Genomic DNA, 23,281 nt, shown 5'->3' with positions numbered 1-23,281 from the left:
AGGCCCCCAGTTATAATTTGAGTTAGGTTTATTACTGAACATAGGGCTTCATAGAATATGACCAATAATACCAAGAACCTGCTTCATATTACCTTATCTTAAAGCCACAGTTCCCTGATCTCATATCCTGTACTTTTGAAAAGTTTATTTACTTGAATGAATGGAACTAGTAATAGAAACATCCATAAATAGATTTTGGAGGAGGCAGGGAATAACACTGAGCCAAAGAAGAAAAAGAAAATTATATTTCCTACAGACTTGATTTTGGACTTGCACATAGATGTGACCTTGTGGAACAGGACACCTATTTATCAGATGGAGACGTAAGTAATATTTAGTATATGAAGACACATGGGTAGTCTTTTTTAGTATTTATTATTTTTCAGAAATGATTACCAAAGCATGGTCCTACATCTCTCTCAACTTCCAATAGTGCTTCCAGTTCAAACTTAAAAAGGATGTATTTTTCTATAACTTATCTCTATCACTGCTCAATATCATCATACCAAAACTTATTAATAATATTCTCTTTTATCCCAGGCTATAACTGTGAGTTTATTCCCTACTTTTCCATCCTTACACACAAAAACTTGCCAGATAAATGAATAACTAAGACTTTCCAAATATTTCCCTGGGCTTTCTTTGTCTTGTATAATTAGTCCCAGATTTGAAATTCCTGACCTTATTTGTCTATAGCTTTTAAAATTAGTACCTGGAAATTGTACTATTTTGGAGTCTGCTAGTTACATAGATCCCCCAAAACAATTATTTTTACTAATAAACTTTGGCTTCCTCAAAGCACATGTAGTAAGTATCAAAACTATTATAAAATGTTTCAAATGCCATTAGATTTGATAGAATCATTCAGTTAATAAAATATTAAAATCATAAATTAAACTGGCTTTTAGAATTACACAAACAGTATACCATGAGAGCTGTTTTGTAAACTTCATTTTCTTCAAATGTTTTCGCAGTTACAATAATATATCACGTTAGTTCCTTGCAGCCTTTTTCATTTTGATCTTCGTTTGTAACGAATAACTGGGTTTTCAGGCGTATGAATCATAGTTGTATAATTCACAGTGGGAAAATATCCATTAATGAGATCAAATTCATATAGACGAAGCATAGTGGACCAAATCGTCTTGATTTGAACATAAGCGAAATTTTCCCCAATACAACGATGGCGTCCTATTTAAAAAAATTTTTTTTCATCAGAATCAATGCAAATTCTTCCTCATCTCTTTTAGCCTAAAGTGATATTTGTTTACATACATTTTAGATCGGCAGCAAATATACAGACAGTATAATTAAAAAATGAATCTTACTTCACATAAACTAAGAACATAAACAGTTTATTTAGAATTACAGAATATTTTCAATGTTTTTAGGAAAATGGTTCTTGGTAATTATGAAGACCTTTCCAATGACTTTTTTTTTTTAAGATTTAACATCTTGGTTAAGCATACAAAGGTTTGAATCATAAAACATCTCATAGATAATACAATATAGTTTCAGTGACATAATTAAGACCAATTATTAAGAGAATATTGATTTAATATAAGGTTCTAAAAATGACAGCTGGCTGAAAATGAAATAAGCTGCCGTTTATATAGCTGAACAACCTACTTCCTGAAGAGGATGCTAGATAATTACCAGTTTAGAAATTATTCCTCTCCTGGGGCAGAATTTGGGCTACACAACTAATGCATTTTCCAATTATTAACAATCAGATTATTCTTTTATGTTATGTTATATACTGCATTATTCAAGTTATTTATTAAATAAAGCTAAGATCAGAAGTTCCAAGCAAATTTTAGGCTATTTTTATATGATGAAAAAGTCATATGGCACTTAAAATGATCTCTCTGGAAAGACCAAATAAGAAGCCATATAATACACTTTAACTTATACCAAGTACCAATGGATGGAGAAAAGATTGGAGGAATAAGAATCTGTCTGATTTGTTCTAGAATCTTATGAAAATTACGTTTTCAAATCTATGCTCAAATTTCTTCTTAACTTAAAGACCTTCATATCAGGAGGATATTCACAGAGGGCAAAAATGTTCACAAACAATTCAGAAAAGCTTCAAATCTGTTTTCTGAAATACTTATTATATTTAAACTCCAATGGTTCTTTAAAATAAAAACTGCAAAGAGCTTTAAATACAATTATAAGGGAAAACAAGAATGGACTATAAATAAACTTAGACTTAATATTAACTATCTAGATTAGAAGGTAATACAGCATTGTACAAGGATTAACAGGTCAGTTTCCCTTACTACAAATGAAATACATTTTTCCAACTGAGATTCTACTCCTACCAAAATCTGCAAGAATATCCCTTTAATGAAAAGGAAGTATACTTATAAATAAAATTCACATGGACTATCATAGGGGAGACAAACATTTCAAACCCAAGAAATCATTATCTTACCAGCTCCAAAAGGCACATACGCAAACTTCTCTCCTGATGCTGGGTTATCCTGTAAATAGCGATCAGGATTAAAGTCCAGACGTTCTACCCATGAGTCTTTAAGTCTTTGATTGACAGTAGGAGAAACACACACCTGATGTCCTGGAGGAATGGTATACCCTGCCACAGTCTCAAAGAAAAACAACATATTTCATTTAAAGAATTTAAAAATACTACCAAATAATCAAATCATTGTATAGTAAAGTATTTACATACATGGGTTATACATGTATTTTAAAAATTGCTATATGGTAGACCAGCTAAAAATTATTTTGACCCCAAATGATTTTCAAGTAAGACAACATTAAGTTGGAAGTACGTAAACAAATCAAATTCATAATGCCTCAGAGGCAGAGTGGAATTTGGGGGAGCATTTTACTTTATACTGTTAGAATTTTTTTATATAAGAAAATGTTATTTTTAAAACCAAGGGGGAAAAACCTTAACTGTTAAATGAAAATAAAGAGTATAATTGGCATTCAAAATTAGCATGTATGCTATCTATAATTATGTAAAAATATTCACATATTTAGTATAAAGTTAAAATTATGTAGAAGTTGATGATTATTTTACTTTTTTTAATTAAAAAAATTCTCTTTGATACTTAAATTTCTTCATTTTTGATAAATAAATTCTGAGAACAAAGAAGGAGAGATCTAGTCAAGAGACTTACCTGAGGAGTTTTGGCCATTCTCATCATGGTCATTATAGGAGGTCTAAGTCTTAATGTTTCTTTTATGCAGCGATCAAGTAAATTTAGATCCTTGAGCTAAAAAAAAGAAAAATCTCCTGATTTTTTACAAATATTTAACATACTTTAGCAGCATAAAAATTATTTTCACTTTTTTAATATTTATTTTTTAGTTGTAGTTGGACACAACACCTTTATTTCACTTGTTTATTTTTGTATGTGGTGCTGAGGATCGAACCCAGGGTCTCGCGAGCGCTCTACCTCTAAGCCACAACCCCAGCCCTTCATTTCTTGATTAACACAAGATAGCTTGTATTCCTGGGAGAAGTACAGAGGTAACTGTTTAAAGACAGCTGGGATTAAAATGTCCTACCACTGTCTACCATCAACAAGAGAAAAAAGGAGGGCAAGCCAACAGGAAGAGGAACTTTCACCCTGAAGAACAGCATTGCAAGGACCTACAAAATTCACTCCATCAAAAATTAAGAACATGGGCTGGGGTTGTGGATCAAAGGTACAGTGCTTGCCTCACATGTGTGAGGCACTAGGTTTGATCCTCAGCACCACATAAAAATAAACAAAATAAATGTTTAAAAAAAATGAAAACATTAACAAATCAAAGTCATCTTTTTTTGGGGGGATGGGGGTGCCACAGGGATTAGACTTAGGAGCACTTGACCACTGAGCCACATCCCCAGCCCTATTTTGTATTTTATTTAGAGACAGGGTCTTACTGAGTTGCTTAGTGCCCCACTGTTGCTGAGGCTGGCTTTGAACTCATGATCCTCCTACCTCAGCCTCCCGAGCCACTGAGATTACAGGTGTGAGCCACTGCACCCAGCCAAGTTTTTAAAACTCTAGAAAATTGGGCTGGGGTTGTGGCCCAGTGGCAGAGCACTCGCCTTGCATGTGCAAGGCCCTGAGTTCAGTCCTCAGCATCACATAAAAATAAATAAATAAAATAAAGGTATTGTGTCCAACTACAACTAAATTAAATATTAAAAAAAAAAAAAACTAAGTGGAAGTTTTTCCTAAACAGTATGGCAAATATGCCAACCTATTTTCCTTGAATCGTGTTTTGAATGATTCTCAAATTAATACAGCTACAAAAAAAAATCAAGGAATCTTAAATTGATCACTTGGAATTTAAGATTTAAAATTTTCTATTAGTAGAACAATATAAGACAAAGTACAGGAAAAATAAAACACAGAAGTATCTTAATATTGTAAAACATCTGCTACTTTGCTAAATATTATCTCTAGTTCTTGTTTTTGTTATTAAATCATCTGCCAGAACTTAAGAGCATTCATATTATTAGATAAATATCTCCTAAGTCCACCCAGAGCAAAAGTGTTAAGCTGGAGATGTGACTGATATAAAATTGTTCTTTCTTTAGATAGGTCAGAGGGATGGGAGGGGAAGGGAACAGGGCATGAGGTTCGAAATTATGGTGGAATGTGATGGACATTATTATCCAAAGTACATGTATGAAGACACAAATTGGTGTGAACATATTTTGTATACAACTAGAGATATGAAAAATTGTGCTCTATATGTGTAATAAAAATTGTAATACATTCTGCAGTCATGTAAAAAATTTTTTAAAAAATTAAATAAAATTGCATTCTCAGTTCAAAAAAAAATCTAGAAAATTAACTAAAGGCTTATATCTAATTCAGAACAAAAAAGCTGGATCTTGGTGAAAAGAACAAGCTTTGTGGTCATATAACTTATGCTATGTCCAGATCCATGATAGCCTCAGAAATGAAGAGCATGGCAGCTACATCAGCCTAACAACTATACAGGAGTGAGAACAAATATTTCTTTTTTTTTTTTTTTTTTTTTTTAAAGAGAGAGTGAGAGAGGAGAGAGAGAGAGAGAGAGAATTTTTAATATTTATTTTTTAGTTCTCGGCGGACACAACATCTTTGTTGGTATGTGGTGCTGAGGATCGAACCCCCGGGCCGCACGCACACCAGGCGAGCGCGCTACCGCCTGAGCCACATCCCCAGCCCAAGTATAAGGACTTTGAAATGAAAATTTCAATAGCTGGGCATGGTGGGAGACATCTATAATCCCAGAGACTAGGGAGGCTGAGGCAGGAGGATTGTCAGCCTCAGCAACTTAATGGGGCCCTAAACAACTTAGCAAGCCCCTGTTTCAAAGTATAAAAAGGACTGGGGATGTGACTCAGTGGCTGAGCACCTGTGGGTCTAATCCTTATTAAAAAAAAAAAAAAAAAAAAAAAAACAGAAAAAGAATTTCACTAGAGTGGCTCAATAGTAGACGTAAACAGGCAGAAGAATAACACCAAAAAGAATATATTTAATGAAAGTGTAAGTCTTGTTTAGTAAAAGACCTAAAAGAATAGAATAACACCCCATGTTCATGAATCTAAAGATTAAAATTGTTAAGAAGACAAATGCTCCCAAATTTATATGTAGATACAATGCAATCACTACCCCTAGCTTCTTTGCAGAAACTGACAAGTTGATTCTAAAATTCATGTGGAAATGAAAGGAACTAAGAATAGCTAAAATGGCCTTGGAAAGTGTAAGTTAGAGAACTCACATTCACAAATTAAAACTTAATACACAACTACAGTAATTAATGGCATAAGGCTAAACATATAGATCAACAGAATAAAATTCAGAAATAAAGTCCTAAATTGATGATTGATTTTTTTTTTTTACAAAAGACCATTCAATGGAAAAAGAATGGGCCTTTCAACAAATAGGCTGAGACAACTGGATTTTCATATGGCAACAAAAAGTAAGCTGGTTGTCTACCTTACCTATATACAGAAATTAACTCAAAATGGATCAAAGGCCCAAATGGTAAGAGATGAAATTACAAGATGTTAAAAAGAAAACATAGGACTAAAGCTTTGTAGCTTTTGATTAGGGAATGGGGGGTGCATACTGGGGATTGAATTTAGGGGCATTTGACCACTGAGCCACCTCCCCAGCCCTTTTTTGTATTTTTTTTTAAGAGAGGTAGAGAGAGGTAGACAGAGAGAGAGAATTTTAATATTTATTATTTAGTTATCGGCGGGTACAGCATCTTTGTTTGCATGTGGTGCTGAGGATCGAACCCGGGCCGCACGCAGGCCAGGCGAGCGTGCTACCGCTTAAGCCACATCCCCAGCCCCTTTTTTGTATTTTATTTAGAGACAGAGTCAAGATCTGAATAGACATCTCTCCAAAGAAGATACACTAAGGCCAAAGAGGACATTAATATACTCAAACAAAACCAGAACAAAATACCACTTTACATCATTATAATCAAAAAGGCAATAACAAGTTTGGCAAGGGTATATAGAAATCAAAACCCTCATATACTGTGGTGAGATTCAAAAGTGGTACAATCTCTTGGAAAACAATCTAGCAGTTCTTCAAAATGTTAAGCATAAAAAATGTCAGATGACCCAGTAATTCTACTCATACATATGCACCCCACAAAATTAAAATAAATGTCCACTCAAAATCAGTCCACAAACATTTAGAATGACATTATTCATAAAACTCAAAAGTAGAAACAACCCAAGTATCTATAAACTGACAAATGGAAAAACAAAATGCAGCACACCCACATATTATTGATGATAAAGACTGCAATACTGATACACACTACCACATGGATGCAACTTAACATGCTGCTATGGTTTGAATAACATTTATGTGAGTCCCCCAGAATTTCATGTGTTGAAAAGCTGATCCCCAGAGTGTGGTGATGCTAAGAGGTTACAGGGCCTTTTATGGTGGGGCCAGTGGGAGTACTGTCCTTGGAAGGGATTAAGGTAGTTCTCAAGAGACCCTGAGTTAATTCTTGAGACCATTGTTATAAAAACAGCAAGACAAGCCCTACTCCTGCTCTGGCTTCCTGTCTCACTATGCAAGTTCTCACTCCTAACACTCCTGCCATGATGCTGCCATCTGCCATGATATATCAGTACAGCCAAGGGGGCCCTTGCCAGAACCAGTGCATGCTATCTGGACTTTGATCCTCCCATTTTTGTTAAAAAAAAAAAAAAAAAAAAAAAAAAAAAAAAAGCACAGATATATAACTATGAGAGCTAAATAAATTCTTTTTCTTTATAAAGTACCCAATCTCAGGAATTTCATTATAATAAACTGACTAAAACAAATGCTAAATGAAAGAAGCTAGTCATGAAATACCAAATATTTATGACTCTATTTATATGAAACGTCCAGAATAGGCAAACCCATACAAACAAATAATAGATTCTTGGTTGCTGGAAATAAGGGACAGGGGAATAGAACATTTCTGTTAATGGATACTGACTCTTTGGGGAATGATGTAAATGTTTTACATGGATAGATTTTATGGTGTTACTTTAAATCCCTTAATCTGGTATTTAAAAGGTTACTAAAATCAAGATTGAAAAAGAGGATATCACTACTGATCTTTCATAATGATTATAAAAAGAATACTATGAACAACTGTATGCCAAGATGAAATGGATAAGTTCCTAAAAAGCCACAAACTATAAAATCTGGCATGCACACACAAAAAAGGAAAATGTAAATATACCTATAACAAGTAAAGAGATCGAACTGAAAGAATTCATAATCAAGAAACTTCCCACAAAGAAAGGCACAAACTGATGGATTCAAGGGTGAATTTTATCAGATATGTAAAAAAGAATTAATACCAATCTTTCACAAAGTTTTCAGAAAAACCGGATAAAGGAAATACTTCCAAACTCATTTTAAGACCCTGGTACCAAAGCCAAAGACATCATAATAAAACTATAAAAATCCTCTCTAAAATACTAGCAACAGAATACAGCAACAAATAAAGAGGACCGTAAGACAATGTAGGATTTATCCCAGGAAAATAAGAATATCTGAAAATAAATGTAATACGCTATATTCAAAGGTGGAACCTCAAGTCAGTCAGTCCTTCTCACTTCTTTTCTGCCAACAAGCCAGATGCAGGGTTCGTGGAGTTCTAGAGTCCATTACTACTTTGCCCAAGCACAGGCCTTTCCAGACCACAGAATTCTAAGTCGTTCAGAGGCTTCTACAATACAGTCAAGAAGTAAGTACTAAAGAAACAACCAGAGAGATCTCTCAGGAATCATCTAAAATGCATATGATAAAGTTTATGAAAAGCAGCAGATATAGGATATCGTACACAAGGAAAGGGGGAATTTTCTAAAAATAGAGAAGCTTATCAATTTAAGCTGAAGTGTAAATACACAAAACCTCAACTTCCCCCTTTAAAGGGGACAAATTAGACACAGATACTCGGAAGTTACAAGGCAGCAATGAAAGTGAAAAATCCAACCAACCTGATCATAAGTTAAAGGAGGAAGATCCTCCCCGCAGACTGTACGCTGTTCTAAATAACATTTTTCTTGAAGTGTTTTATCTCTGGCCAAAAAGAAGCCCATCCAGGCACTGGTAGTTGAAGACGTATGCTGCCCTGCCAAGAGGAGTCCAATCAGCATCCCTGCTATTTCTTCATCTGTCAAAGGACGCCCATCCCTACAGAATGAATCACATGCACAAACTTAACATTTTGGCAGACACATTTCATGCCTTAACCTTTAAATAAAGGCTCATAACAAATACTTTATAAAAGTATAAAAAAACTTCATCTGCCTACCACAAGTCAGAGTATTTTTCCCCCTCAAAGACTCAACCAGTAGAAAACATGATTTTGATTCCAAACGTCTTCCCTACCATTTATTAGCATATTTTCACCAGCCTAGTGAATAGGATGCCAGTAAGGCATGAGACCTCAATATCATATATCTCAACAACTGTAAAAACCCAAAGGTCATAGCTAGTGACTTACTTTGTCAACATCCTTATTTTCTACCTGGAAATGTTATTTAACTATGTTTTAATGTGTAGTTTATGACTTTAACTTAATATGTGATCTGAACAGCTCTTACTTGTATGAAGAATCTAGTAGAGTTTGGAGAATGTCATCATTTTTTTCCTCTGACTGCCTGCGTTTTTGGATTGCCTTATAGAAAATATTCTTGATCTCTCGATGAGCTCTGTCTCTGCGTCTATTTAAAAATAAAAATATTTTTTAAAAAATAAAGTCACACTTTCCAAGATCAAATTCATTTTGAAAACTCAGACCTAGTTTATTAAAGCAACATTTTTAACTAACTTAATGACCCTAAAATAATTGGCAAAAACTCAGAGCCAAGAGAAAAAAGTCATAAACATCTTATATGGTTAAAATTTTCTATATAAGAAGAGTGCTTTATCATATATAGCTCAAATTCTTAACTTACTGTTTTCTAACTAAAAGCTTAAAACAAGCATGAAATTCCTTCAGAAGCATTTTCCAGTTTAACAGAAAACAGAACACTCTTTTAAGTTAACATGAAATTCCAATTTTAACCAAATCAATTCTTGAAGAAGGGTCCATCTAAATAATTTGATACTTTCATTTTCTAAACAATATTCATTTTGCAGGAGAAAAATAGTAATATAGTCAGAAAACAAGCTTCAAGTCCCAAAACTTAACCTTTAAACAGGGAGGGTACTCACAAGTACTGTAACACAGATACCACTGTCCTCAATTCACAGTTAGTGGCATAAGATCACACAGCCAATTAACAATGGAGCTGGAATTTAAAAACCAGTGAATCTCGCTCCCAAGTCCACTCTTAATCAAGTCCTCTGATAAAAAATCCTGCCCTGCCCTATTTTACTTGCAAGACCTGCTGAGGATCAACTGCAGTACTATGTACAGAAAGTAAGAAGACAGTGAACCCAGCAGAGACAGGAAAATATAAGGCCTGTTTAGGAAAGCGAATGGAGTGGCTGGTGGTGCAACTCAAACACATGCTTAGTATGTGTGAGACTCTGGGTTCAATCCCCAGAACCAATACATACATAAATTTTAAAAAAACTAATCAAAGAATCTGACTAAACCATTTGATTCAAGTAAAACAGAAAGCTAAGCAAGCTATCATATCAAGCTCAAGGATTCTGACCTCATCTAGAAGATAGGACAGGTAGAAATAAGCTGGGTGCGCTTTTATGAAAAACCTACAATAGGCCAAAAAATATGCTGGGTGTGGTTTATTCATATACACATGCTTTCATATATATATATGAATGAAAGCATTTCGAAAACTACAAGGTTTCTTACAAATATAAAGTGTTAAAAAGAGTCGCTGAGAAACTCTCCTAGCTTTCCTGTTTAGTCCCACTCTCTTTTATTCTGCAACTACATAGAAGGGGTAGAAGCAGAAGGAAAAGGAAATACCAATTTACAACTCCCCCACATCACTCACCTAAATAGAAATGACTCTGCAAAGGTATAGAAAGACTAATATGCAAGATACATACAAGTCCTAAGGGCAATATTTCTTAGCATTACAGTACAGTTAGGAAGAAGACAAAGAAAAAATTAAATAAAGTCACAGATCTTCAAAAGAAATGTCATTATATACATACTACAGAACCATCAGAAAACTTCAAAACAAGTACTTAAAGGACAGCCAAATCAGAATTCAGAGACTTTCCTGAATACAAGGAATATGTCAGATAATTAGGCTTTAAAATATTAGAATAGACAACAAATCACCTTTTTAATAAGATAAAACTTACTTTAAATGAGCTCACTCCATTTAAAAAAACCTGTCCTCAACTTTTTTTCCTCAATTCTTACAAAAGAATAACAGTTCATATCCTCCCCAAATTTAAAAGCATACCAACATTAGAGCAATTGCACAAAATTAAATTGGTGTGATTATCTTCTTTAACCATACCTGAAACTAGGCAGAGGCAGCCAACCTGGCAACAGCCAGGCTGCATGACTAAAACCTCCATCCAAATCTGCATACAGCTGTGCCACCTTCTCATTCAGTTGACTTCTGATTTCCTTTCCGTGTAAACAATGACTGGCTGTTAAAATTATGAGCTCAGAAAGAGCTTCAAATACATCTAGGGGTTAAAAGAGCATTATCATTACTATTTTCAAAAAGTCTTTAAATATTGTTTTCTTGAAGCTGTAAAGGGATTATGAAGGAGAATTGAGAATTTTAAAAACTCAAGAACAGGCCAGGCACAGTGGTGCAGGCCTGTAACCCCAATGGCTCTGGAGGCTGAGGCAGGAAGATCTCAAGTTCAAAGCCAACCTCAGCAACAGTGAGGCACTAAGCAACCCTGTCTCTAAATAAAATACAAAATAGGGTGGGGATGTGGCTCAGTGGTTGATTATCCCTGAGTTCAATCCCTAGTATCCCCCCCAAAAAAACCTCAAGAACAAACAAGATCCCATTCGTGTAACAAAAGTTTTCTGACTGATGACATGGCTATGCAGAATACTGAAGGAGATAAACTAAATTATGGGACACACCTAGTCCCTCTGTTCATCCAAAGTAGAAGCCACAAAGGCATCTCTAAACCTCATTCATTAGCTCTTTTTCATCTTGAAAAGATAAAATGGACATTAAAATAAATGTGGTTATCTTATTTCCAAGTCACCACACAAAAAAAGCAACAAAAAGGTCATTTAGAACATATGAGGACAATATTGCAATACACTTCCCAGGGAATGGTAGTCAAAGACCCAAGACTTAATTTCTCCAGAGTCCAATGTAGGAAAATTAGGACTAAAAATTGAAGTGTTGGCTATATATAAAAGAAAATTTTAATCACCCACTGGCACATCCCAACATCAGAGACATGCATCCAGCACCCAATTTGATGATGCTTCCAAGTCATAAGTTAATCCAATTAATTTCCTATTCTTCATTCACCAAACGAACTTCAAGTTAGCATTTGGCTTTCCAATTAGATTTGCCAAAAACAGATCAGTAAATATTGTGTCTCACATGTATTTATGAAATTGGCATTCTAAAATGTACACATCAGCTTCTTGTATAGTTATAAAATATATTACATCAAAACAATTACATCTGTATGTAATGTGTTATATCTTAGTAATATATTATCTTTGTTAATATATTGTACATTATTTACATTATATACTTATTATAAGCCATCTATAATTTTATATGTATGTGCCTATGTATGAATATGCAAAATTGTATGTTATATATATAATTATATATAACATGACATGTGAGATATGTGTGTATAAATACATATACATATCATTGACTTTAGATATCCTAAAAATAAAACAAGCTTCTAGACCTTTTGTAGAAGTTGAAGCCCAAACCCAGAATGAGGCAGTCTGCTGCCCTGTGAACAGATGCTGCTTCCTGCTATAGATATGACTATTGCCTCTGAAGGCAACATATACTGTAGGCCAGTATAAAGACTGGATTCACAGTTGCAACTCCAGGTAATCAAAAAATGTCCCTCTCATTAAATTCAAGGTAGTTCTATATACATGGTACTTTGCTTTATATATCCACACATACATAACTCTACATTCACAGAAAAGTAGAATAATAGGACAAATGTAAAACATTTTGCTTACTTTTTTCTCCACTTTCTCCCCAACTCTGAAAGTATTCCTTTGTTTCTTTTTCAATTATAGAAACACACTGTTTAAAGTGGGCTATGTTAAGGCCACTCTTTAACATTTTCTTCTGCTCCAAGAAGACCTTCAAATTAAAAAAAAAAAAAAAAAAAAAAAAAAAAAAAAAAAAAAAAAAAAAAAATTAAGGATATAAGCCATTAAATATGTGCTTGTTTTATCATAAGATTCATTAGGTTATTCTAAAATGTAAAATAGTATTCTAGAAAATTGAAAATAAAAAAGAATTAAAGAATTTTTTTTGAACTGTATAAGATGTGAGTAACTTAGAAAACCTATGCATACATATATCTGAAGTAACAAGTAGAAAAAAAGTGCCTGCTTCCAGAATCCTAGAGAAATCTACTGGTAATCCCTTGTTCTTACAGACCCTTTTCCTGATACTCGAGGGCTCATTATACTTTGACATTATTTTTATCCTCCTTTGCATACTCTCCTATTTTATTTCCCCCCCAAAAAAGTTGTCATCCCTCACTGATACTATTTTCCAGAAGTTTAATTAGAACAGTCTGAAAACATAAATTTATACTATGACAACTAATGGTAAACCATCCAAGGCATTTATACATAAATCCAAGCAGAAGGATTTTCCAAGGCCCTTGCTTTTGAACTTGAGAAGCATTCATTCCTCCACAACTTCCCCAACCCCCAAAACAACATTTTATTGTCTATTCTTAAATACTATACTTAGGTACTGAGTTATGTATAATAAAAGTACAGCCAGAACCTACACAAAGCAGCTGACCAGTTAATCTAATTCATGTTCTATACCAACCTGAAGTAGCTGCATTAAAAAGGGACCTGTGGGGCTGGGATTGTGGCACAACAGTAGAGTGCTTGCCTAGCAATGTGCAAGGCCCTGAGCTCAATCCTCAGCACCACATAAAAAATAAATAAAATAAAGGTATTGTGTCCAACTACAACTAAAAAAAAAAAAAAAGCACATCATTACACTGTTGTTTAAAAAAAAGGGGGGGGGGGCGGCCACCTGTGAAGTCAGCAATTTCCAACTCTAAGTTCTTAGGCTAGAATTTCAGACAGGAGTAGGTAGATAGGAAGTCCTTTTGATGAAACAATAAGATTTCCTTGTTAGCTTCTCAGAGCAAATCCCAATATGCTAAGTGATTGTTGATTCCATTTCTTTGTGTAGGAAGCCCTTTAAAATTACTTTGCTTATGTCAGTAAATATAATGCAAAATTCCTTATGAGTTACATATAGTTATTCTTCTTTGAAATATATCATGTTTCTTCATATTTTCTCTTTGTGTGTGTGTGTGTGTGTGTGTGTGTGTGTGTGTGTGTGTGGTGCTGGGCGTTGAACCCAGGGCCTTGTACACACAAGGCAAGCACTCTCAACTGAGCTATATCCCCAGCCCTTTATTCATATTTTCTAACCAAAGAATAAATTGTTTCTACATTTTAAATGTATAATATTAAACTACATAAAACTATTATAGTATAGAATGGTCTTTATTCTAAATAAGTGTTACTTACTGCATTAGGCACATCATATCCAACTCCCTTTCCAAACACAGGTGTTGTCAGACGGCTATAGACATCCTCAGCATTCAGGTCTTCATTTTTACTATTAAAAAACAGTGCAGCAGCATCACTCCCCAAAAGGTAAGTAAACGTCTTGCCCACCATGGTAAAACTAAATACAGGTCCATACTGGAAAGAGAAGAGTGCTCATTATTAGTTATGTTACACAAAGATACATAGCACTAAGATATTAATTTCTTAAATCACACATTATAGAAAAAAACATAAAACATTCATAAACCTTAAAACACTTTTATTTCATCTTGCCATACTTTCCCTTCCTATCATTGTCCAATTTATAATTATATTCATCTAGTAGTATAAATACAACTTTTTATTCTGCTTTTTTCACTGTTTATATTGAAAATATTTTCTATCATTAAAACATTAGATATCTACTTTCTATCATTAGACATCACAACGTTAACTTAAATTGCTTTATCATTGTTGCACGTATGGATAATGTATCAGGGTTCTTTTGTTTTTGTTTTTATTATGAGTAATTCTACAATGAACGTCTCTAGAATATATATTTCCCCATGATTAAAAATAAACTGGGGTTGTGGCTCAGTCAGTGGTAGAACGCTCGCCTAGCACATGCAAGGCCCTGGGTGTTATGTCCAACCACAACTAAAAATATTCTAAAAAAATAAAATAAACTTACAAGGATAGCCAAAGTATTTTCTACAGTACTTGCTATGTGAAGACTCTAAAAGTTTATTTAGTTATCAGTTTTACACTATTTCATCAACATGAATGATTTTATTTTATTGTTGCTATTGTTAAATTTTGTGAGGTATTAAAAGTTTTACCTTGCAGTGTTTTTATTATTATTAAAGACTAGACTCTGGGAATATAATCATAAACAAATATATTGTCTTAAGACTCTTTTCCCTTGGAAAACACACAAACTTACCAAATAATCAATATTAACAAATATAAAATTGCAAATGGGACAAACATTACACAAAGGAAAGCAACTCTGGGATGAGATAACCTTTAAAAAGGGAGCACCTAAAGAGAAAAAGACACCTGACCTGAAACTTAAAGGATAAGCAGGAGTTAGCTTGGCAGTCAAAAATGCACAAAGGACTTGAAGATGAGAGAAAAAGAGGAGAGGATGAGAAGAGAGTTAAGTAAGGTCTAGACTACAAAGAGCCTTATAAATCATATTAAAGACGTTTTTCCTTGCAAGCATAGGAAACTGTGAGGAAAACACATTGATCTGTATACATTTGAAAAGGTGTCTGCTAAGTGCAAAGAATGAAGGGACAGGAGCAGAAAGGGTTTCTGTAGTTAGAGAACATGCAGAAATCTGATGATAAGCACTTAGCAAAAAGTAATAGTGAAATAATGGAAACAGAGACAGACAACCAAGTAGTTCTACAAGACAGAATCTGCAGACATGGTGGTAGATTGATAGAGAGCAAAGTTATCAAGAAAGGAATTTTATGTGCTGGGGCTGTAGCTCAGTGGTAGAGTGCTTGCCTCACACATGTGAGGCACTGGGTTCAATCCTCAGCACAACAAAATAAACAAAGATATTGCGCCCATCTACAATTAAAAAAAAAAATTAACGAAAGAAGGAATTTTATACTTCTGGTACTTTACAAAACTATAAAAAAAATAATAAGAGAGTAGAATAGAATAATCAGGATAGCAGAGAGAAAAGTCAGTGGTTAAATAAACATTAGAAATATTGGATTTCAGATGCCTTGGAGACAACTAAGAGAAGGAATCATATGAAAGTTAGAAAGTTGGACATCCAGGTTTATAGCTCAGAGAAAAGACCCAACCTGCACAAATTAATTTGGCTATCTACACATAGGCAGTAACTAGAAGCTCCATGTAGACAAGACCTCCTAGAAAACAGATGTAGGACCAAACCTCGGAGAACCCCAACAGGAAACAGCCAGCCATCTACCCACAACTGAGAAAAAAGTAGTCAAAGAAGCCAAGTTCACTGGATTTGTAACAGAGGTCACTGGTGAAGGGGTGAGAAGAGACTAGAGTGGAACGACAATTAGGTAAACAGAAGTCAGGAAAACAGCAAGTAAACAACTCATGGAAGGGGAGCCACATGAAAGAAGACAGAGGTTAAGAGAAGCTTTGATTTTCTTAGATACAAGTCACTGAGAATTTTTCAGAGAAAAAGGGAAAGAGCCATTCAAGAGAAAAGATATATATTGAAAAAAATAAATAGTATACTGTTGTGAGACAAATGAGGGATGAAGATATTGGCCTCCAATAGGAGGCAACAGTTTTATAAAATTAAGATGATGGTACATAGTAAGCTAAAACACAAGATTCTGAAGCCAGACTGCCTGGATTCTAGTCCCAGTTCCTCCACTTATTAGCTGTGTGACTTTAAATCAGAAACCTTAACCTCTCTGGGCTTCAGTTTCCCTCATCTAGAAAATGGTAATAATAAAAACAGAACTTGGTCAACAGATCTATTGTCGAGATTACTTGTTTATTTCTTTTTGCAGTGCTCAGGATTCCTCACACATACTAGGCCAGTGCTCTATCACTGAGCTATATCCCTAGTCCAAAATTATGTTATATTCATAATTTATATAAATTATACATAGAGGACAAAAAATGCTTTGACTATTGCAAATATGACTTATTTTTGATGATTATTATTATTACAATCATCATTATTGTTAAAAGCATAGGCCCAGAAATCAGACTTTGTGTAAATATTAACTTGCCACTGGCTAGCAAAGAGTTCAAGAACAAATTATATAATAATTATTTCTCAGTTTTGTTATAAAATATACCTGTAAGAGTTTTTGTGGTACTTCAGTGAAAACAATTATGTAAAGTATCAAATCATGACCCAATAAATGTTTTTAAATTGTTACTGTGATAATAAGAAAGAGAATAGAGACAATTAGGTTTGTATGTTCAAAAGTGAGTTCTCGGGCTGGGGTTGTAGCTCAGGGGTAGAGCTCTTGCCTAACAAGTGTGGGGCACTGGGTTTAATTTTCAGCCCCGCATATAAATAGATAAATAAAATAAAGGTCCATCAACATCTAAAAAAATTTTTAAAAAAAGTGAGCTCTCACTGGAAAGCTTCTTTGGGGGGGGGGGGGAGCAACGGGGAGACCAGGGATTGAACTCAGGGGCACTCGACCACTGAGCCACATCCCTAGCCCTACTTTGTACTTTATTTAGAGATAGGGTCACACTGAATTACTTTTCACTTAGCGCCTTGCTGTTGCTGAGGCTAGCTTTGAACTCACAATCCTCCTGCCTTAGCTTCCTGAGCTGCTGGGATTACAGGCATATGCCACCATGCCCAGCTCATTGGAAAGCTTTTAATCACTCTTTAAATAGGAGACAAAGTCATCTACTCTGATGGAAAGGTAGAAAGATTCAAAAGTTTAGAAAAGTGAAGGTATGAATTTGTCATTGAGATGAATGGGAAACTAAGGCATTTACAGAAACATCACAGAATTGTTGAACAGAATTCAAATTTCGTGCAAGGTAGGCAATAAGAAGAAATTAATCTAGCACAGGAAAGAAGAAAATGAATAAGTGCCTCTCCAGCCCCCCAGTTAATATTGCCAAGTAAGCCCAGAAATAGGATCCAGGGGGAGAGAAACTGAGCTATTAGAAAGAACATAACTGGAATGAAGGGACCCAGACCCAAAGTAGAAAAAGGAAGAAACAAGGCTGACAGATGAAAAGAGTAAATGAGAACAAAATGGAGTAGAAGATCTAACGAAGTTAAAGAATGGTTATTATCAAAGGAGTCTCACAAGCAAATCAGGAGAAGGCATGTTTTTTGGGAGCCTAAATTAAGATTGTTAGGTGCAATGGTTAATAGATCTAAAGTAGGACTGTGGAGTAAATAATTGAATTAATATAGGAAAGCTCATTAGAAAAGAGAAGGGCAAAGAGATGAGTGCCCATGATGTCATATGGGTCATCCAAGGGGGAAGGAAATCATGGAATATGTATAGAGCAGATTAGAAAACTTCAGATATGTGATTAAGAAAAATGAGGCTCAATTTTATCAACTTTAACTACATTCAGTGCAAACAAACTTTAGAGCAATGGGTTTTATACCATAAGTTATCTGAACTACAGGTTTCCTTAATGGTGTCTCAGAGAACTACCCCCAGGACAAGGGGAGAACCTAAAAAGAGTTTTAGGTTTTAAAGGTCTCTCCAATGCCTTAGATCACAGAAGCTTCAATTTTATGATTTCTATATTGTCAATAAGCATAAGATCACATTTTTTTCATTGTGCTGCCATTTATAAAAAAAAAAAATTTGAAAAGCACTTATCTGCCGCAGTCTGGCTGGGCACAAAATAACCGAGCCACCACACAGCCTTGTAGGTTCAAACAGCAACTTTTATTCCCGAACTCTCACTGGCACTCTACACACACTTCCTGAGAACACTCCCTCCACGGGGCTCAGTGCGCCAATTCTCTCTGAACTCCAAAGTAGGGGCAATGGAGGCAGCAGGATCCTCCCTAATCCCAGAGCTGCCCTATTCCCGCCCCCCTCCCCCACCCCCCAGGATAGGCCCTAATCCCAGAGGCTCCCTAATCCCAAAGCAGGATCACCTTTCAACCATTCCCTCTAGCAAAATGCCAGGCGTCATTCGGACTAAACTGTGGCTCTCAACACTTACTTATCTAATTTTCCTAATTTTTTTCCTCTAATTATCTGGAAGACTTACCTTCTCATATGCATTTTCTAGGAATTCAATTGGACTTTTCCCAAATGCTATAGCATGCCCAAGGAATGGAATTGGAGAGAAAATGTATGGTGGACTTTTCTGCAAGAGAAAACAAAAAATAATAAGCTCTCATTTTAAGAATCCATTTTAGTTTCATAACCAATTAAATGAAATTTGCTGTTAATACTTTAAAAAAAAAATCACCAAAAAGTGAAACATCCAAAGTAACTTAAGAACAGCCAAACTGTCAATATCTTAGGAGAGTAGCTGAAGTTAAAATGAAGAAAAACTCAAAACATGGTATAAAATAAATGACTAGAGAAACAGAAAGATATCACAATTTTAAATGACACTATCAAGTATTTCCAATATTACTGATGGCTTCCAGGCAACATTTCTAATTATTTAACAGAAAAAGAAAAAACAAGTAAGCAAGCAAGCAAACAGGGAAATCAAGTCATTGTTTCTTCACTTCAACCACTCGCAATTTTAATCCCAGAATCTTGCCTAAGGAAGGAATAGAAAAAGCCAAACAGTAACTTGAGGTATAGAAATTAGAGAACTATTTAAGTGACATTTACAGTGAAAGGAATATATTTTATGCATTGCTCTATGCAAATGAACTAGATCCACTAACTTTAATTTTTTTTAAATTTTAATTTATGGTGGGGGAGGGTGGGGACAGGCTGTGGTTGTCACTGGGGATTAAACCCAGGGTTCAATCCACATGCTAGGCAAGTGCTCTACCACTGAGCTACATACCCAGCTTCTGATTTATAAAGTAGATCAATCCTACCAGAAATTTTCTAACATAAAAGGTTCTTTAGATGCCACAAAGTGAGACCCATAGAAACAACAGTAAATCTCTGAAAAACAAACCTTCCCTGATGAAAAAATGATCCTCCTCAGATATTTGGTGGCCTCAAACAGAAAAGAGCACCACCACCTCACCTGTCTTTCCAAAGACAAATACCACTTCCTCAAAAATCACCTGTGTTAAGAAAAATAATAATAGTAACTCTGCCTCCTACCTGTTATGGTAAACTATTTTAAAAGCTATTTAGAACTTAGTGCTAAATACAATGTACTTAGTTTATATAATGCATTATCCGAATAGTTTTCAATTGCTAACGGTACACTGATCAAAAATATTTGGGAGGAGGGTTGGAGCTGTAGTTCATTGGCAGAGCGCTTGCCTAGCATGTGTAAGGCACTGAATTCGATCTTTAGCACCGCATATAAAACTAAACAAATAAAGGTATGTTGTCCATCTACAACCACGAAGAAAAAATCTAAAAACTATTTGGGAGATTTTAAACTAGTGATCAAAGAAGTCGCTAAATTCGAGAAATTGACATTTTGATAGTAAAGGAAAGCTTTTACCACTTTCTAGTCACCCCAGTGTTCGCAAACTTAACAGAGATTGCCTTTAGGGGCAATGCCATAGCCCATAGTCACTGAACCACACAAAGCCACCTCCTGGAAGAGGGCAGCTACCAATAGCATCTCCATTAAGGCCCTCACCAAGGGCCCCCACCAAGGGCCCCAATGCAGCAATAAAGGCCAGCAGAACCACAGGACACTCAGAGCCGAGGCCAGGGCCAGGGCCGCCAGACCAGCCACCACCATTAAGGCTGCAGCCCACACAGTTATCACTATGCCCACAAATGCAGCAAGCAGCAAGTACAACACCAGCCAGTACCAGACACGCGGCCAGAGCCGCCACGGACACCTCTGCAATCACTATGGCCAGCACGGCCGCCAGCACAAGGCCACCAAGGCCACGGCGGTAGAGACTGCCACGGACACCAGCAGCAATGTCGTCACTGCGGCCGCCACCAGCGACAGTACCACGAGACGACCGCCTCCCCGAGACCCGCCGCCCTGGCCAGGGAGCCGGTCAGCGCCGCGAACACGGTACGTGTCGAGGTAGCTGATCGCGCCCTGTCCCCTAGGGTGCACTTACTGCCCCGGCTGGCAGTGGGACCAGGTGGCTGACAGCGAGGCGGAACAGATAAACCAGGCTGAGTGTGAAGGCGCAGGCGATCAGCAGCATGGACAGAAGGTTGCCTCCAGTCACCCGCTCCATCGCCTGTCCCAGCACGGACCCGCCAGCCTGCAGAAAGCCCAGCAACACCATCCTGGCCGCCGCTTCGCTCCGCCGGAGACACTGGAGGCCGAGGTACCGCCGCTCCTCCGAGCAGACGGAGCGAGAGCAGCTAACAGACAGGCGAGACCTCCAGGTCTCCTACTAAACCCACCACCACCCACACCCACCGCTCGCCCGCGCGCCACCACGGGCGTCACAAAGGGGGCGGGGCCTACCTCTGGCCACGCCCTCAGAGGTGCTCTACGACACCGAGGTCTCCTTGCGCCAGAGATAGGACTTGAGGAAGCGGGCTGCGTCTGTGGCACAAGGGATCAGGGAGTCAAAAGAAGTCGGCTTAAGAGATGATCACTCCTTGAGGACGGCGCGCCATTCGGGCCTGCACCCCTGGGGTGCGGCCAGCCGGCAGCCGGCAACCTGCGCGGGAGGGGCTCGGCGGAGGGATCTCGGGGCGGGAGGTGTGGTTGCCGAATGGCGGCGGAGGCGCGCTCTGTGATTGCACCGCGCGCCCCTGAGGTGATCTCAGCCTATGTCGCGTCAGCAGGCGGAGTGGGTCGAGCGCCGCCTCCTGCCTGGGCTCGCGGAGAGGCCGCGCCTATCTCGCTCAGGTATCCCTTCTCCGGCACTGGGAGACAGCCCCTAATTGCATGGAACTGGGAGTCCTGAAAAGCTGAGGCGTGCAGACGCCAACAGCACCTGAAGGGAGGTCAACCCCGCCCCACCCCAATTAAAAACACTTTCGCAAATATTAGTTAACAAACGTTATTAGGTAAAATAAGTCTTTAAAATAAACGTAGATGTTATAAAAAGTAGTGGTCTGTTTGAGGCCACATTTCCAAGATTGCCCGTCATTCCGAGGGTTTATTATCCAGAAAGATTGGGAAGCGGGAGTTCAATCCTGAAGCCATCATCAAACTGATCTCATTCACTCCTGTGATGTCGCATAAGCTCTAAGGTGACCACCAAATTGAACCCTTCCCAATTACTAACACTGGACTAGATTCGTTTGTTTATTCAATCAAGGTTAAGAGCTAGGTTTTGTGCCCAGCCTAGGGTTACAGCAGTGAAACAAAACTGCAAGGCCCTCAGGGAATGAATAGGAATATCCAATTGCCTACTAAATACTTCTACCTAGAGATCTAACATCCTTCTCAGAGTCAGTAAATCTAAACTGCTTATCTTCTCCCACCCTTCTGCCAACCTGCCCTCCTATAATGTCTGTGTAGGAAGTAGACCTCTATGCATCCTGCTTTCCTCCTTCATGTCTCACAACTAATCAGTCATCAAATCCTTTAATTCTCTCCCGTTAAAATTTCTCCATTCCTATGTTACAGCCTTAGGTTAAGGCCCTCATCCTCTCTTATTTACATTACTGCAATGTATCTGGGCTTCCTACTTCCAGAACTGTCTTCATCCTGACACTTCTTGAGTCACTAAAGTGGGTTTGGGCCATAATCCCAAGAGACATGGTCGTGAACACCAAAATCCCAAATGTTGAAAATCATGAAAGATCTAAAATCCTAAAAGATCAAAACCCTAAAAAATGTAATTCTGGGGGGAAAAAATTTTAAATTCTTAAAAACACATTTATTTACATCATTTAAAAGGAATTTATTTCAGTGGATGTGTAACCAATGTGATTCTGCAATCATTATACCAGGTAAAAATGGGAGTTCATAACCCACTTGAATCAAATGTGTGAAATATGATATGTCAAGAACTATGTAATGTTTTGAACAACCAATAATAAAAATTTTTAAAAAATAAAAAAATAAAAACTTACATGGAAAAAAAAGGAATTTATTTGAGAAACACAAAAACAGGACAGAACATTTCATAGACCACTTTACAGAATAAAATAGTCAACATTTTTGCAAGCATAAACATTCAGGTATGCTAATGACAGTTGCACTGATGTAACAATTATTAGCAGATGGATGGTATTCATAAAGAAACAACAAAAAAAGGAATTCTATAAATGAATATCATTATGGTTGTTAATTGTTTACATACATTCAACTTTATAACTGCTGTCATCTGAAATACCATAATGACAATTCAAGTCTTGATAAAATTGGTCAAAAACTATATGAGTTACTAGTTACCACTGCATGTGCAGTGTGGTACAAAGAGCCAAGATCCCAAAGGACATCTCTTCATTTGTAAGGGTTCGGCGAATCATTAGAGAAAGAGACCACAAGAGACCAGCTTCATGCAATGAGCAGGAGGGAGTTTATTGAAGAGGACCCTAAT

The 23,281-nt window shown here is 36.6% G+C and overlaps 1 protein-coding gene across 1 annotated transcript; it reads right to left on the bottom strand.

Moving 5' to 3' along the window:
• Positions 1–22: 22 nt before the first annotated feature.
• CYP51A1 (cytochrome P450 family 51 subfamily A member 1) lies at positions 23–21,710 on the bottom strand. The gene is made up of 10 exons (XM_081288439.1): positions 20,888–21,710; positions 18,922–19,020; positions 14,176–14,352; positions 12,622–12,748; positions 10,940–11,114; positions 9,098–9,217; positions 8,489–8,684; positions 3,153–3,248; positions 2,441–2,609; positions 23–1,191 (listed from the first exon to the last, which is right to left on the bottom strand). Exons 1-10 carry the CDS (start codon positions 21,059–21,061, stop codon positions 1,013–1,015), a joined length of 1,512 nt encoding a protein of 503 aa, XP_081144565.1. The 5' UTR covers positions 21,062–21,710; the 3' UTR covers positions 23–1,012.
• Positions 21,711–23,281: the final 1,571 nt, after the last annotated feature.

The sequence above is a fragment of the Spermophilus citellus genome (assembly GCF_964194105.1).
Source record: "Spermophilus citellus genome assembly, chromosome: 3".
NCBI lineage: Eukaryota > Metazoa > Chordata > Mammalia > Rodentia > Sciuridae > Spermophilus > Spermophilus citellus.
The sequence above is the reverse complement of the archived record's forward strand: the minus strand, read 5'-3'. Positions and strand labels throughout refer to the sequence as shown.